General features: G+C 43.1%; 1 protein-coding gene across 2 annotated transcripts in view; it reads right to left on the minus strand.

Annotated features, from left to right (window-relative positions):
• The window catches only part of CRELD1 (CRELD disulfide isomerase 1), a 32,354-nt gene that overhangs the window by 1,339 nt on the left and 13,176 nt on the right, over nt 1–17,839 (minus strand). For both annotated transcript variants that reach the window (XM_077451774.1, XM_077451775.1), the window contains 7 exons: nt 15,519–15,629; nt 13,938–14,029; nt 13,674–13,850; nt 11,463–11,558; nt 10,345–10,425; nt 5,676–5,771; nt 2,640–2,777 (listed from right to left, as the gene is read on the minus strand). In XM_077451774.1, the coding sequence (XP_077307900.1) occupies nt 2,640–2,777; nt 5,676–5,771; nt 10,345–10,425; nt 11,463–11,558; nt 13,674–13,850; nt 13,938–14,029; nt 15,519–15,629 (791 nt within the window). The remainder of the gene's footprint in view (nt 1–2,639; nt 2,778–5,675; nt 5,772–10,344; nt 10,426–11,462; nt 11,559–13,673; nt 13,851–13,937; nt 14,030–15,518; nt 15,630–17,839) is intronic.

Below are 17,839 nucleotides of genomic sequence, written 5' to 3' on the forward strand. Positions count from 1 at the left end.
CCAACAGAAGCCAAGTGTTGTGCCGAGTGGAGTTCCCCTTTGACAGCTGAAGTGTAAACCTGACGAAAGAAAGAAAGAAAGAAAGAAAGAAAGAAAGAAAGAAAGAAAGAAAGAAAGAAAGAAAGAAAGAAAGAAAGAAAGAAAGAAAGAAAGAAAGAAAAGGCAAAGCATGAAAATGTTTAACAACATTGCCCAGCCGCTAAAACAGAAAGATAAAAAAAAAAAAAAAAAAAAAAAAAAAATTAATTTTGCACCTTTCTGTTTCTTCATCTACAGATCAGTTCAAAAAAGGATGAACTTTGATCTACAAAAAAGTGGCCACTGTCCCCACCTATAACTGGTCTTTGTAGCAAGGAGCACTGGAATAGTGGCACAAGTCAAACAAACAAATACAAAGATTTCCAGCCAGCGACCAACTGTATTGACTTGTCTAACAAAATGTGTTAGGAACAGGGGTTTCGTTGCACACATTTGCAAATATATGCTTAAACTGCAGGCCCCGCCAAGGCACCCCGTTTTCTGCAGTCCCCAACTCTCCATAATGGAAGCACATGCATTAATGGATATTTGTATTTTTAATATATTGGTCAGGCAAATGCACTGACACCCTTGCTGTCATAGTGTCATCTGCCGAGTGTTCAGTGTGCCCCTGAATCTTTGAGGAGTGAGCTCCCTCCAGGCTCACCTACCTATCCATTATAAATGCATGTGCTTCCACCATAGAGACTCAGACATTAGGGACTGCAGATAACAGGGTGCCTTGGCGGGGCCTGCAGCTTCCACCGTTGTATTTGCAAATGTGTGAACCAATCCCCTGTTCTTAATGCATTTTGTTAGACAGGTCAATACAGTTGGTTGCTGGCTGGTTGGCAAGTTTGAGCTTGGAAATCTTTGTATTTGTTTGATGAACTTTGATCTGCAGATGAAGTCAGTTTAAAAGCAATCCGTTTTTTTTTTTTTTTTTTTATAAAAACGGTTATACTTACCTGCTCTTGGCCCATCCATCCTGCTAAGTACCCCCACAGAAAGCAGCTTCCCATTAGGGCACCCAAGCCGAGCCGCTGCTCTGTGTCTATATTCAGACAGGGAGCCATGACTTGGCTCTGCACCCTCACTCTCCCCATTGGCTCAATAAATTTGATTAACAGCAGCGGGAGCATCAGGAGGGAGAGCCCCAGACAGCCCAGTCTCTCAGACAACATCCCCGGATCGAGATGGGACTCAGGTAAATATTAGGTGGGCTGCTGCGCACTGAAGAAGGTCTTATCTTAATGCAAAGAATGCATTAAGATAAAAAATAAATAAATAAATGCATTTAGAACAACTTTAAAATGTTCCTGTTTAACCCCTTAAAAAAAGGAGTTGCAGAAGGTTTATCTTAATGCATTCTATGCATTAAGACAGGGCTCGACAAAACCCGGGTGCCAGGTCGCATTGGCGACTAGAATTAGCGACCCGGCGCCTGGGGCAGCACAGCTGGGGGTCTCCTGTCTCCGTGGACCCCCCCGGCGTGATTGCGTCGGGCCGCGCCGCCAGTAATTGAGCCCCCGGCTTTGAGGCCTTCTGTGATCCTATTCCTTCTGGAATCTGGCGCCCTCTTGTGGTGGCCGTTGGAATTACAACCAGCAATGCTAATGGGGATATCTCCTTCCATTTACTTAGAACACCTAAACATATATATATATATATATATATATATATATATATATATACACACATACATACATACATACACACACACACATACATACACACATACATACACACATACATACACACATACATACATACATACATACATACATACATACATACATACATACATACACACATACATACACACACACATACATACACACATACATACATACATACATACATACATACATACATACATACATACATACATACATACATACATACATACATACATACATACATAGACACACACACACACACACATACACATTTTTTTATTCTAACACCCTAGAGAGTAAAATGGGGGTCGTTGCAATAATGTCTGTCACACCATATTTGCACAGCGGACTTACAAGCGCACTTTTTTGGGGGAAAAAAATGTATTTAAATTAAAAAAAATAAGACAACAGTAAAGTCAGCGGCGGGACAGGGCGCGTTTAAAAAATTATTTTTTTTTATTTTAACTTTTATTTTTATTTTTTTCACTGTTCTTTTAAAAAAAAAAAAAGTGTGTCACTTTTATTCCTATTACAAGGAATGTAAAAATCCCTTGTGATTTTTTTTGTTTATTTTCAATAAAACAAAAACTATTAAATAATTACAACTTTGTTCGTTAATATTTTTACACCTTTAACATATAGTTACAGGTTTCACATAAAAAAAAAAAAAAAAAAAGAAGAAGTGCAAAATGGGAAAATAAACACGTTTAAAAATTGTAAATAACTTTCCAAAGCTTTATACCATTGCTAAAAGCCGAAGTATAAACAAAACAGTTGTCAGGTATCGACGAGCGTTTCTACCGTGGCATCAGCTCATGGCACAGTCACCAAGAACGATTGCCAGATCTGCCCTATTGCTTACTTTTTTTTAGGTTATACAGGCTAAAAAGCTGCACGGAGCTAAAAAGGGAGCGTGGGCACGTTCCTATCAAACACTCCTACCTTGATTGGTAGTTCTGCACATGCCCTCTACTTTGGAGTAACCCTTCTCACACACGCAGTTGTAGCTGCCCTCCGTGTTCACGCACTCCTCGTGTGAGCCTTTGCACTTGGGTAACTCACTGTCACACTCATCGATGTCTGGAAGAGAGACATGTACATTAAAAACAAAAATTTATTTAATAGTGAAGCACAACTGGATGAAAAAATGGCATTACTGGGTATCACTTCTCTCCCATACGGTGCTGACATATTACTTGGTGCCATAGTATAAACAGAGCCACTCACATCAACCCCTAGCCCCTTGAATGAGCTTATAATGAACAATGCTTTTTTTTTTTTTTTTTTTTTTTTAAAGGTGAACGCTCCACAACTGTAATCATTATCGCTCCATACTCTACAACATCAATGATGGCGAACCTTGGCACCCCAGATGTTTTGGAACTACATTTTCCATGATGCTCATGCACTCTGCAGTGTAGTTCGGACATGGATCGGATTGCATGTGTGTAAATACACATGCAATCCGATTCTGGTCCGATTAGAAAAAAGGGTCCTGTGCGCGTTTGGACCGAATGTGGTGCGATATCAGCCATACTATCTGTATGGCTGACATTGCATGCAACGTGAGCAGCAGTGGCTCTGCGAATTAGATGGAATGTCTGGCATTGCACTAGTGTGAACCAGCAGTTAGGGGTCAACCGATTAGCAGAGCCCCCCCATTACTAAAAATTTTTCAAAATTATCAGCAAGAAACATACTGATATTGGTCAGACCTCCTCCCCCTGTCCCCGTGCAGTCTGTCCGCGGTTTGGTGGGCAGCAGAGAGATGACATCTCACTGCCTGAATCACCCCTACAGCAGGTACACGTAGGTTTCCCTTAACAGAGCTGCAGCCGCGTGCAAAGAGAGAGAGATAGTAACGTCATTTCTCACTGCCCGCATGTTGCAGTTTACAGTGGAGAGGCTGCCAGAAGTAGCATAAGTAGTGACAAGCTACATATGGGTGGCAGGTGATGGTGGCAAGTGACACGCTGCGTCTGGTGGCAGGCGATAGTGGCAAGGGACATGCTGAATCTGATGCCAGGTGACGGTGAGCTACTCTTAGGTGCTTCTGTAACAGTCATATACACAGGGAAGAAGAGGCGCCAACTATGCTGCTTTTGGATTCACAAGATCACCAGATGAAAAACACACAAACATTGAAAGAACATAGACAACGTATGGACTGCAATCGTATTTATACCCTCCCCCCCAAACCATCCCCAATCCCAATGCTCAAGACCACGGCATCTAAAACCAAAATAAAACTGCCGATATCTACACAAAGAATTTAAACCAGTTTCTCCTTTTATAAAGTATTGGAAAAAAGAATGCAAAAAACAAAAATAAAAAATTAACAGGAGTGCATACTGCAATGCCTTCAAAATCATTTAGATTACCCCCAAAGCTAATCTACATAATGCAACTCATAGTGGAGTGCAACCCTATATAAAAGCATAAATAAAAAGAAAATCAAGCTGTACAGTGCTGTACAGTTGACAAGGACATGCCTAAATGAGTATTCATTAGTGCTGCAGCGCCATCTGGTGACAGATGCGATTTACTTTCTTCATCAGTGCTACAGTGCCATCTGGTGTTCACGCTTTAAGAGTACACCAGACTCTAGCAATATCCCAGTCATCATTCCCTTGAAAAAACATAATCTGTTTTTCGTAAGCTGTTATGGAAGAACAGACCTTCTAGAGCAGCTCCAGAGACCCGAAAATAGCAGGGGATGGCCCTACCAAATCCGTGGAGTTTTTAGTTATCGGTCCAGCTTTAGCATACTGTTTATGGCCCGTTCAAAGTGGCCAACCCTGACGGCCCGAGTTCTACACTCAAGATACTGCTACACTATACTGGGGCCAGGGACCCCGCCCTCTGGGTTGGAATCCTTATCCTTCCACAAGCCCAATAAACTGTTCCCTATTTATGTGCTTCAACAAAAAAAATTGGAACCAGGCCAAACAACTGCAAAAGGTCATGGGAATCATTGGGTTCAGCCATATATGGCACAATGGTAAATAGGGCAAACTAAAGAAGTTTCAATTTGGTAAACGGTGGCAGGCTCATGAGGATATTACACATCTCACTCGTATTTTCAACAATGGCATCGGTTTTCATTCCTGGAGCTCCATGCTTAATTTTTCCCTACCTTTGAGTGCATATTAATATCTTCAGCTGCACCATGCAGTTAAAGCTCAGGGTTACGTGTGTGAATGGAGGATGTCCCCCACTCCTGTCTCTAATTCTATGGCACCTCAAAAAGGTTTTGTATCCCAGGGTTACTCTATAATGATACTTATCTGGAGGGGTTCTCTTCTGGTGTGGCCTAGAAGTGGGAACCCTGTCAGGGGGCGAGGGAGACCCTGCGCTCCAAACCGTTCCACTCGTATCACTTAAAGTGGTTGTAAAGGCAGGTGGCTTTTATTCTGCATGCAGCAGCCCCCCTAATACTTACCCGAGCCCCATCTCAAGCCAGCAATGTTGCACCAAAAAAAAACAAAAAAAAAAAAAAACAAATAACACTCGGCTGTCCGGGACTCTCCCTCCCGATTGGCTGAGAGGCGAGAGGGGCCACGCCTCAGTTTCGTGCCTGAATAGACACAGGGCAGCGGCTTGGCTCAGGTGCCCCCATTGCAAGCTACTTGCTCTGGGGGCATGCGGCAGAAAGGAGGGGCCAGGAGTGCTGGCAAGGGACTTGAGAGGATCGGGGCTATTCTATGCAAACCCATTACACAAAGCAAGTAAGTGTAAGTGCCAGTTCACACTACAGCGACCTGAAAGTCAGAGGCAACGTGCAAACGACATGGCTGCATGTATTGAAACAATCTATAGCTGGTACCTGTATAATTATTATTGTTTTTCCAGGTATGTTACATGTATCCATTTTCTAATAAACCTTTTCAGAAGAAGACGAAAAAGACGACAAATAAAATAAAAATGTCTCAATATGTCTTTGTTCAGACTGCCTGTAACAGTGGTCCCAGCACTCACCCAGACATCGGGCTCCGTCCCGATAGTAGCCAGCGTTACACTTCTTGCATCGAGAAGAACCAGCTCCCATGCAGCCAATGCAGGATTTGTCACACTCTGGAAATAAAATAAATGGAGCATGAAGAGAAAATAAATAAATAAATAAAATAATGAATGTCACCTAATGGTGGTTAACAGGCAATGTAACGTGACAGTGACAAAATTAGGAAAAGAAAATCCCTCACCAACAATATATACTTTTGACTGCAAGAATTTTGGCAAACTTTTTTTGCAGATGGTCTCCTGTTCTGATAATATGAAATGTAGTCTTTAGCAAGCCCTTCTAATCTAACTGCTAAGTGGGAGAACCTTCCTTCACTTTAACCCCCCCTGAGCAAGGGAACTCTAAACATCTCTCACCAAAAATTAAAATCTTATTGCAGGGATGTTTGCAATTTGACCTTAATCTCTGAAAACTTGGGGAAGACAGGGAAAGAAAAGCAAGGCTAGTCACACAAACAGGAAAGCACAAGAATACAATCACCAACTTTAGCTAGGAAATGATCACCATGGCCACCTCTAGCGTGCCTTTTTTGGCCTCAAAGTGGACTTGAACAAAAAAAAAAAAGATTTTTGTACTCACCGTAAAATACTTTTCTCTGAAGTTCATTGACGGACACAGCAGCTCTTCTTGACCTTAGGGTTATATCGCCCCTTTAGGAGAGGACTAGGCAGAAAGTGTTAAAAACAGAAACACTTGCACAGTACCGCCCAGGGGGCGGTCCTACTGGCTATAACCCCTCACACTGCATCCAGCAGCTCAGTTCCTCAAAAGCAGTACAAACATAAATAGGAGGGGTGGGTGCTGTGTCCAATGAAGTTCAGAGAAAAGGATTTTATGGGGAGTACAAAAATCCTATTTTCTCCATCGTCCATTGACAGACACAGCAGCTCTTCTTAACCTTAGGGAGGTCCCCAAGCAGTGTCAAAGAAATGAGGGGTGGGAACAGCAAACAACAACTCCACCTATAATAACCAGAGCTCCTTAACGAAGGAGTTGCCACCTTAAACAGCCACCTGCAAAACCTTGCGGCCAAAGCAAGCATCCGAAGATGCGCTCACATCAACCTTGTAAAATTTTGTGAAAGTGTGAATGGACGACCATGTCGCCTCCTTACACACCTGGGAAACGGACACCTGGTGTTGGAAAGCCCAAGAGGCACCAATTGCCCTGGTAGAATGTGCAACGACAGGAAAGGGGGGGGGGGGGGCGTCACTCCCCTTATGGAATAAGCCTGAACTACAATCTGTCTGATCCACCGAGAGATGGTGGCCGATGAGACCGCCAGTCCCTTCTTCAGGCCAGCCACCGATACAAACAGCGAGTCCGACCTCCAAAAAAGGACAGACAGATACACCCGCAGAGCCCGGACCACATCCAAGGAATGCAAAGCCACCTCTTTGGTGTGTGATGGCCGAGGACATAAGGATGGAAGCACGATGACCTTTGGAAGAAACTAAGGCTGCGGACACTACCACTTTATCCCTATGGAGGATCAAGTAGGGAGACTTGCAAGACAAGGCCGCCAACTCAAAAACCCTCCTGGCAGATGTAGTGGCCACTAGAAAGTCTACTTTCTGAGAGAGTGTCAATAAGGGAATATCCCTTATGTTTTCAAACGGCGGCTTCTGAAGCACCAAGAGCACCAGATTCAAATCCCATGGAGGTAGAGGTGGATGAACCGGAGTGGCCAAATGTGGAACCCCCAGAAAAGCCAAAGCTGATATCTGCCCCTTCATGGTGCTTAATATAAGTTTCTGATCCACTCCTTGCTGCAAAAACAGCAGGTTACTGGAAATATGTACGTGGACGCCACACCATCTCCTCACACATGGAGATGTAGACCTTCCATGTATGATAAGTCTTTCGAGAACATGACTTCCGTGCCCTCAACATAGTGGCTATTACCAAATCTGATAGACCTCGGCCCCTTAGCACCTGGCTTTCAACAGCCATGCCATTAAAGCCAGTGACAGTAAAGCAGGATGAAGTAATGGACCTTGCGACAGAAGGTCCTCTCGCCTCAGCAATCGCCAAGGAACATCCGCCACCAATCGTACTATGTCGGCGTACCATGGACGCCTAGGCCAATCAGGATTACCGGAATCCCCTCGGGTTCCACTCTGCAAAGCAGACATGGTAGAAGTTTGAGTTGGGGAAAAGCATAAATAAGCTGATAATGTCCCCATGGAGCCACCAACGCGTCTGCCGCATCCGCCCAGGGATCCTTTGACCTGGCCACAAACCTCTGTACCTTCCAATTGAGTCGAGAAGCCAGGAAAGCCACATCTGGCATGCCCCACCTTAGGCAAAGGAGCCGATATACATCCGGATGTAGCGACCATTCCCCTTGGCCCAGCATCTGACAACTTAGGTAGTCCGCTTGCCAGTTTTCTACGCCTGGAATGTACATGGCCAATAGAGCTGGCACGTGCCGCTCTGCCTACCACAGGATGTGAGCGACCTCCAGTGCTGCAGCCGAGCTCCTTGTTCCTCGATGGAGGACATACGCCACCGCCATGGCATTGTCAGACTGGATCCTGACCGGACGCCCCTGCAGCCTTTGACCATGTGGAGAGGCACTGCCTGATTGCCCAAAGTTCCAGCACGTTGATCGGCAGGCGGGATTCTTCCTGGGTCCATTGACCCTGGGCTGACTGTAGGCCCCAAACTCCCCCCCAACCGGGTCAGGTTGGCGTCCGTTGTGATCACCGTCCAATGAAGAAGAATGAACGACTTCCCAGACCAAAGAGCCGGCGACCTCAGGCACCAGAGCAGGGAGTCCCTGACTAGCTGGCTCACTCGGATTTGACAATCCAGGGATAATGGAGATTTGTCCCATCTTGACAGGATCTCCTTTTGAAAGATTCGAGTGTGGAATTGAGCATACGTTACCGCCTCGAAAGTGGCTACCATGAGACCCAGGACTCACGATAAAAAAAAAAGAAAGAAAAAAAAAAAGAAAAACACGCAGTGATGACCACCTGCGGGACACCAATAACTTCACCGCAGCTTGAAAAGTCTGCAGCGTGTCCGAAGAAGAAAAAATAAATAAAATAAAATAAAAACACGCTCTTGCCTCCGAGGAGTCCAAAAGCAGGCCCAGGTACTCCAGGCCTTGAGTCTGCACCAACACCGACTTATGTAGGTTCAGTACCCAACCAAACTCCCGAAGAGTTTGCATGGCGATTTCTACATCCTCCCTTAATCCTGAGGAGGAAGCTACCCTCAGAAGGAGGGCGTCCAGGTAACCGACGATTGCGATCCCTTGCTGCCTTAGCAAAGCCAAAATTGGGGCTGCCACCTTGGTGAAGACACTCTGTGCCGACGCCAGGCCAAAAAGGGAGAGCTACAAATTGGTAGTGCTCGTCCCTTTCTAGGGTGAGCGGCTATTTTTTTAGCCTCGCTGGATGACAAGTCCGCCAGTGCCTTCTTAGATGCCTGGTCCTCAGACCAGCATTTCAGCCAAATCAGGCAACATAGCACTATTACTGATACTGAGGCTCTAGAGAGCAAGGGGGCCATATCTAAGGCCGCGTCACAGACATACTTAAGGCCCGGCACCAACTGGTCGACCAGCTCCATGTAGACCGGGGATAGCCTGTTGCTTCTCCAATTCCCGGTGCAACAATTTAGCCCATTCAGTAAGTGTCTGCGACACCAGGGCCATAGCCAACACTGGCCGCAATGCTGACCCCCACCACGGTAAACATGGACTGGGCAACCGCCTTGGCCCTTCTGTCGACAGGGCCCTTGAAAGCAGGGGTCCCTTCCACCGGAATCGCTGTTATTCCATTTAACCTGGAAACCGGGGGGGGGGGGGGGGGTCAACAATCCGAGGAATCAGTGTTGGTGCCGACTCAACAGGGGACATGCTACTGCATTTGTACCAAGATTAAAATTGCTACATATAATATACTTAAAGCGGTTGTAAAAGGCAGAAGGTGCATTCTATGCATTAAGATAAAAAACCTGTGTGGAGCAGCTCCCCCTAATACTTACACAGGCCCCATCTCTCTCCAGCGATGTCCATGAGTGCCTCCGCCATCCGTGACTCTCCTTCCTGATTGGCTTAGTAACAGCATCGACATCGGCTCCCGCTGCTGTCAAAGTCAGTTAGCCAATCGGGAGAGAAAAAAGGGAAAGAGACCAAACCAGGGCTCCGTGTCTGAATGGACACACAGAGCTGCAGCTCGACTCGGGTGTCCCCATAGCAAGCCTCTTGCTGTGGGGGCACTCAACATGAGGGAGGGGCCAGGAGTGCCAAAGAGGAAGATCTGGGTTGCCCTGTACAAAGCCACTACACAGAGCAGTTAAGTACAACTTTTTTTTTTTTTTTTTTTCAGTGAAATTCTTAAAGTGACTGTAAAGTCTGTGTTTATAGAGAAAAAAAATAAAAATAAAAAACTGCTACAGATAGAAAATGGAGAAATAAAATTGATTGCCCTCATCTAATTTATCTAGACATGTTTCACTTATTCCTGTTAAGTCCAGTAAAAAAAACAATCCTACAGAACAATTTACAAACCGCTTCACTCTGTGGGAAGAGGCTACAGGCTGCATACAAAAGGATCTCACAGCACCCTCCACTGCTACAGTAAAGACTTCCAGATCTGCAACATTACTGACCTCGACATTCATAGGACCCATCTGTATTCAGACAATACTGGTTTGATTTACAGCGATCCAAAGTGCCACATTCATCGACATCTATGGTGGAGAAAAGTTCAAAAGTTATTTTTGAAGGAACACACACACACACACACACACACACACACACACACACACACACACACCTCTTCGGTTATACTCAGTTTAATTATTATATCCGTTTTTGTAAAAGTACATACAATGAAAGTTATAAATAGTATAGCAACAGGAAGGGGGGGGGGAAATCAAACTATAACACATGAAAGTAATTTCAGGACACAAAAAGATAGAAGAGCAGAATGCTTCTGACCAAAAAACACCAAAAAGCAGATTTGATCATCTATTCATTATTTTTGCCTAGAGCTATCCCTTCATTAAATGTATTAACAGTAAAGATATGAAGGAGGTCTGCAAGAGGCTGGATTGCCAAAGATCTCTCTTGCTTTTTAAAAAAGGGACAGACCACCTTTTTGTTATTTTCGTTTTGTTTTTTTGTGGTTTTAACAGATGTTGCAGAGTAAGAAAACTGCCAGGTCAGGAAACAAAGTTGTGATTAAAATGGCACTTTAAGGCCTGGTTCACATATGTGCGGCCGCTGGTTTGTGCCTAGTGTCTGATGAATGTCTGTTCACCGGTTCAGGTCCGAATTTTCGCCTGAATTCGCACCTGAACCAAACCCAAAACAAGCACAGGACCCTTCTGCAATCCGGACTGCGGTTGCCCTGGACATGTGTGAACCAGCTCCATCGAGAGCCGGCCACACTCGCCTGTCATGCAAATTGGATGCGAGGAAACCCACATCCAATTTGCATATATGTGAATCCAGCCTTAAAAGGGAAGTTCACCTTTTGGAAAATGTTATACCCATATTTGGGTTGGAACATGCAAGATTTTCCAACAGCTGCAACCCCACCCACAAGCAGACAGATATACTGAGAAATCTGCAGGCCCTGCATGGCACCTGCTTTCCAGGCTCCAAGTAAAAATGAAATCATAAATGTAAATTTTTTTTTACCTGAAAAAAGGATGTGCATTTATTTTACAAAAAAGTTGAACCTTTAATTTGGTCTTTGATACCTCCCATTCTCAGTACTTACCAATGCATTTTTTTTCATGCAGCATCCAGCCCTTCTTGCACAAGAGGCACTGATCTTCCTCCGGGCCAAGACACTTGCTACATCCCTTGTGGCACTCTGTTTAAAGAGAAAAAACACAGCTCAGCACCAGATCCACAAAAGAATGGGTTCCCCAGTTGAGACCAATACACATACAATATTGTTTTATACGTTTATAGGTTTTAATGCTGAACTCTGATCATTAAACACCCTCAAAGTAATCATCCATTTAAAAATAACCCAAGCTAAATGCTCCTTTGGCGTATATAAATCCATGGTCACTTTAGAGCAAGAGGCCCCTTCTTCGGGTGCCCATGTTGCTACTTGGGTGACGTTAGGGCTGAAACAACTAATCGATTAATCGACAACTAATCGATTATGAAATTAATCGATTACCATTTTCATAATCGATTAATCGGGCAGTAACATAATGGGGTTAAAAATAAACTAAAATGAGTCCTTTTATAGTACAAAAATATAATCACTACTGTAAATATTACTTTCAATGTTCTACAGTAAAAAAAATGAACCCCTTACAGTACCGATTATCTGCTTTTTTGTACTATAAAGGGCTAATTTTAGTCTTTTTAACCCCATTATGTTACTAAACATCTTAGGCCTGGTTCACATCTATATATGTTTAATGGTGCTTTTTGCAGAAACGCACTACAGTTCATTTACATGGTTTCCTATGGGACACATTCATATCTCTGCTTATTTCAGCCGCTGCATATTTGGAAAGGGTCAGGGAATTTTAAACGCAAATGGTGCTTTTTTGGTTCAATATACTTCAACGGAGAAGCTGCAGAAAATAATGTAATGCGTTTTTGCAGCAATTTGTGTTTTTTAATCTGCCCAAAAAAAAAAAAAAGCAAATTGCAGTAAAATCATGTGCGCAAAAATCAAAAACACACAGCAAAAAGCACTGCAGAAACAGATCAAAAGCAAAAACTGCATAGGTGTGTACTGAGCCTAATGCTGGCCACACAGATCAATTTTCAGGTGAGACTATTCAGATGAAAAATCTTTGTACATTCACTGAATGAAAGAATGTTGTTTTAAAATTTCACTTAATTTCTGAACAAAAAAAACATACACCGTCTGAAAATTCCTTTGACCAAGAAGTTTTCTGTTATTTCCAGATTATGAAAATAATCGTTAGTTGCAGCCCTAGGTGACGTGGACACTTACTAATGGATATCCAGCAGCGAGGTACTCCTAGCCTTCAGAAGAACACAAAGATATGATGCAGAGGTGACTGGTCAGTGCAGACAGACTGCAGTGCTGGATCAGTCTTCGCTCCCAGAAGCGGTGTAGAAATGGGACAAAGAGGGCAGCCTCTTATAGTCAGTGAATCAGTAGGGAGGTGAGGAGGACTTTGGCCAGAGATGGGTTTTCGTGAAAACCCACCATTCCAAAAACAGGCACACCTTTCCAGGTATATTGTTCATCACTGAATCCATGGCCATCTGATAAAGAAGTCAATGTTCAGACTCATTCACCTTTGTATGTAAACTTAAAAAAAATAAAAAAAATAACCACAAAGAGGAGCTCCAGCACCTTCAGAAAAAAATAAAAATAAATTAAAAGTCAGCAGCTACAAATACTGTAGTGGCTGACTTTTAATATATCAGGATACACCTGTCAAGGAATCCAGAGGTGTCTTCACCCGAGCCAATTTTTCAATCGGCTCTCGGGTGCTGCCACCCCCATCTCGGGTAAAGGGAACTGGCAGTGAAGCCTTGTGGCTTCACAGCCAGTTGCCTACTAGGCATGCATGCTGCGCTTTGTGAATGGCGCGGCTGTGAAGGAAGGCCGAGGGCCGAACTTCCAGATGAGTTCGCCGTGGCAAAGTCAGCCGGAAGTGGGAGCGTGTACCTGTCAAAACCAGGTAGCCACTACCCCCTGAAAGGTGCCAAATTTTAAATGATACACTATGAGGGGAATTTACTAAACTGGAGCAGCTTTGCATAATAACCAATCAGCTTCTATCTTCAACTTGTATTAATTGTGCTTTAAAAATGAAAGACAGAAGCAGTTTGGTTGCCATGCATAGCGGTTTCAATCTTAGTAAATTTTGCTCGAGATAGAAGAAGAAAATGTGTATAGAACCACTACATTTGCTTAAAATAAAAAATAGGCAGGTAATATTACGCTGGGTGTGAGCGCGCTTTATCGTCTCCCTTTACATACCCGAACATACCAGGTGGCTCTCGTTTCGGGATTGCTCGTAATAACCGACAGCGCAGTCCTGGCAGAGCGGGCCACCATAGGAAGGGTTACAGTCACAGGTTCCTGAGCCAGATCGTGTCCCAGAGCCATCGCATTTGCCGTGTCCGCTGCAGGGTTTCTCTGTGCCCCCTGGGCAAGCTGTAGTAAAAAGGAGGAAAAGCATTGCCCGTTAAGGGAAATCTATACTCTTCAGGATACAATCCAATTGTGAGGGCAACTACTCACGTGTACAGTTGATGCCGAAGGTGCCTGGAGGACAGCACAACTTCAGAGTTTCCATACAAAGCCACTCAAAGAGGCCACTGGGATCCTTCGGTCTGAAAATGGTGGAGACAGAGAAAAAAAAAAAAAAAGGAAAGGAAGGCAAGTCAGGTTAATAGCTGACAAGCACAAAAAAACAAAACAAAAAAAAAAATTTATAACGTAACTATTTGCTGACCGTGCTATAGCCGAACGACAGCTACAGCACAACAAGCCAGTTCTGGGAGGCAGTCAAACGACATCCTCCCGTGATCTGGCAGCACTCTGATCGTGCCGTCCTCCAGACACAGCTCATTGCAGATCGGATAAAAGAGCCAATTGGCTGCTTTTGATGACATGATCAGCCATGTCCAATGACAGCTGATCAAGATGTAAACACAAGCCAGTTAGCGGCATTTCTTTTCTCACGCTGACAGCATGAGAAGGGGAGGAGAGCCGATAACCGTGTAAAAGGGACATCTACACTGATAATCAGGGCACCAATTATCAGATCAGTCCTAACAGTGCTGCCAAACAGCACCCACCAGTGCTGCCAGTGTCACCTTATAGTGCCCACCAGTGCAGCCTCATCAGCGCACATCATTGAAGGAGAAATACAAATTTAGAAAACAGGTAATTTAACAAACCATGAAAATGTTTTTAGTCTATTTAGCAAAAAAAAAAAAAAAAAAAAAAAAAAAAAAAAAACACAGTGGTGATTAAATGCCACCAAAAGAAAGCCCAATTTGTGTGAAAACAAATAACAAATTTAGTATGAATACAGTGTTACATGACCGCACAATTGTCATTCAAAGTGGGACAGTGGTGAAAACTGAAAATTGGCCTGGGCTGGAATGGGGAAAAAAGTGGTCAATGTGTCGTGAGAAGTACATAGACTACCTTTGCGGATTTCCTACTAAAAATGCTAGTTGCATGGCTGAGTCTGGTTTTAATACTGTCTAGACCACAATGATATTGTAACAAGTAAAGATGGTAGAATTCAAAACTCCCCATCTGTCTATTTTGCTCAGAGCCAGTGACTGAGAAGCTGATCCTGTGTTTTTATTACCATGATAACCAAGCCACCAAATGTTATCACCGTATAGCAATGGCTCCATGTTTGCTTGAAATACATTTTGAGCAAACAAAATCTGAATGGCCACCTGTCTCCTTCTCAGGATGCTCAGTCTTACATGTTCAACTCACTGGGTGGTACATCGGATCACATCTGTTGCCTTGCTGGGAATTATTCCCACCAAGTGGCACCAAGAGGACAGTGTCTGTCGGTTTCCTCTGTGTACCAAAAAAAAAAAAAAACCCCACACACCACATACTGGCAGGTTATTAACCTTCTACCAAAAATCAGCCCGAGAAGGTATGGTAGGAACAAAAAAAAAAAAAAAAAAAAAAAAAGATTGCAAGCTCCTCTGAGGTGGGGACTGGTGGGAGAATTCCCAACAATGTAGCCTATAATCTGGCTGGTCAACAGAAAAAAAATAAAATATAATCAGATTTCATTACCAGCGTATATCCCAGTAAGATTATGATGATGATGATGATCCTCACCTCTTGAACCACCAAGTCTCCAGATGCTCCTCATTCACCTCCAGCATTTTGTTACACTCAAAGTCGGACTGATCGCAAGCGTTTTCTATCACTTCCACCAGGCGCGTCTCACTGACAAAGACAAGATCACAAGATGTCACAGACAAAAAATGTTATCCACTTGATATCAAGGAAAAGGTCATCTTTGTTCAGGCATCATCAAGGGTCACCATCTACTTCCAGGACAGAGATGCCAGCTCAGAGATGGCTGACACAGTTTGTCTGTATTTACAAACGTCTTACATAAATTGTAGCAAATCACAATGTGAGCGGCTTCAGCGGACCCACTCACATTGTGATCTGCTACAAAGTTGCAAAGTAAAGTCAGATAATTAGGGGCAGGTGAGACTAAGGAAATGCTTAGTTTTGCCTGCAGCAGAATGATAGCCTCATCTCAGCCTAGGCAAAGGTAGAAGACTGGTGGCCAATGACAGCTTTATAATAAGTTGATTTTTTGATGATACTACTGCAGTATATTGCGACAGGTCAAAAATTTATGCAGATTTACAAAAAACTGAAAGGTCCATTTTAGGTATCTGCCAACAACCTAATAGTAACTAGGAACAGCCTAAACCATCTAGTCAAAATCAGAAAGCCTGGCCTTCAAATTGTTGGTTGGCAAGATCAGTTGAACTGGCCAGAATTAGAAATAGACTTGGAAAACTTAACATTAATAAGTCACCGGGACCAGATGGCTTACACCCGAGGGTCCTTAGGGAACTCAGTCAAGTAGTTGCCAGACCATTGTTCCTAATTTGTACGGACAGTCTACTGACTTGAATGGTACCATTGGAAAAAAGCCAATGTAGGGCCAATATTTAAAAAAGGACCAAAAAAAAAACACATCCCCGGGACATCAATAGTATGCAAGCTTTTGGAGGGGATGATACAGGAATATGTATGTATGTATGTATGTATGTATGTATGTATGTATGTATGTATGTATGTATGTGTGTGTGTGTGTGTGTGTGTGTGTGTGTGTGTGTGTGTGTGTGTGTGTGTGTGTGTGTGTGTGTGTGTGTGTGTGTGTGTACACACACACCATTTTTTAGTAATGCGAACGGTATCATTAGCAGTAATTGGCATGGATTCATTTAGAATCGTTCTTGCCAAATCTAAAAACCTTCTATGAGGAGGTGAGTTGCCATCTAGATAGATAAAGGAAGGCCCGTAGACGTGCTGTATCTGGATTTTGCAAAAGTATTTGACACAGTTCCCCATAATACGTTTACTGTACAAAATAAAGGTCCGTTGGCATAGACCATAGGGCGAGTATATGGATTGAAAACTGGATAAAAGGGCGAGTTCAGAGGGTGGTGATAAATGGGGAGTACTCGGAATGGCCAGAGGTGGGTAGTGGGACCTCCCAGGGTCCTATTAATTTGTTAATAAAAGACCTGGAGGATGGGGTAAACAGTTCAATCTCTGTATTTGCGGGTTTATACTAAGCAAAGCAGGGCAATAACTTCTACGCAATACGTAGAAACCTTGCAAGAAGATCTGAACAAAATGAATGGGGTGGGCAAATACATGGCAAATGAGGTTCAATGTGAAAATATATAAAAAATAAAAATAAAAAAAGAATTTGGGTGTTAAAAATATGAATGCAATCTATAGACGCTTGAGAGGGGATATGATATGAATTCACAAATCCTGTACTGGTTACCCCACAATAGGGATAAAACTAGTTTAACAAGACATGTGGCCATTCATTAGAAGAAAAGAGGTTTAATCTTAAACTACGTAGAGGACTCTTGTTTAAAAACAAAAAAACTATTAGATAAGCACCTGAACAACCATAACATACAGGGATATACAATGTAATACTGACATATAATCACACACATAGGTTGGACTTGATAGACTTGTATCTTTTTTTCCCCCCCCAACCTCACCTACTATGTAACTATGTAAAGAAACTTGTTTCTTATGGCTCAAATGTAAAAAGGAAATGCTAGTGCGCTCCACCTGAGTTATCCTACAGAAAAGAAATAATGTATCTAGGAAGCAGCCAGCATAAAAAAGTGTTCTCTGCACCAGAATTAAATATATGAATTAGTAAAAATGCGGCGCTACCAAAAAATTGCTAAATAAAATCAGTGTGTAATAATCTCAAAATAAATGTGAATAAAATAATATCCACTAAATATAAATACAATAGGTAATGGATTAATTTCAAAAATTCAACAAATATACGTGAAAACAATAAATGTGCAAAAATAGTGAATAGAAATCCGTGGAAAAATATTCAGACACCTAAACAATCCACATAGACAATCCAG

This window comes from Lithobates pipiens, unplaced genomic scaffold (genome assembly GCF_037356315.1).
Source record: "Lithobates pipiens isolate NorthernLeopardFrog02 unplaced genomic scaffold, aLitPip1_a1.2 Scaffold_23, whole genome shotgun sequence".
In the NCBI taxonomy this organism is placed as follows: Eukaryota; Metazoa; Chordata; class Amphibia; order Anura; family Ranidae; genus Lithobates; species Lithobates pipiens.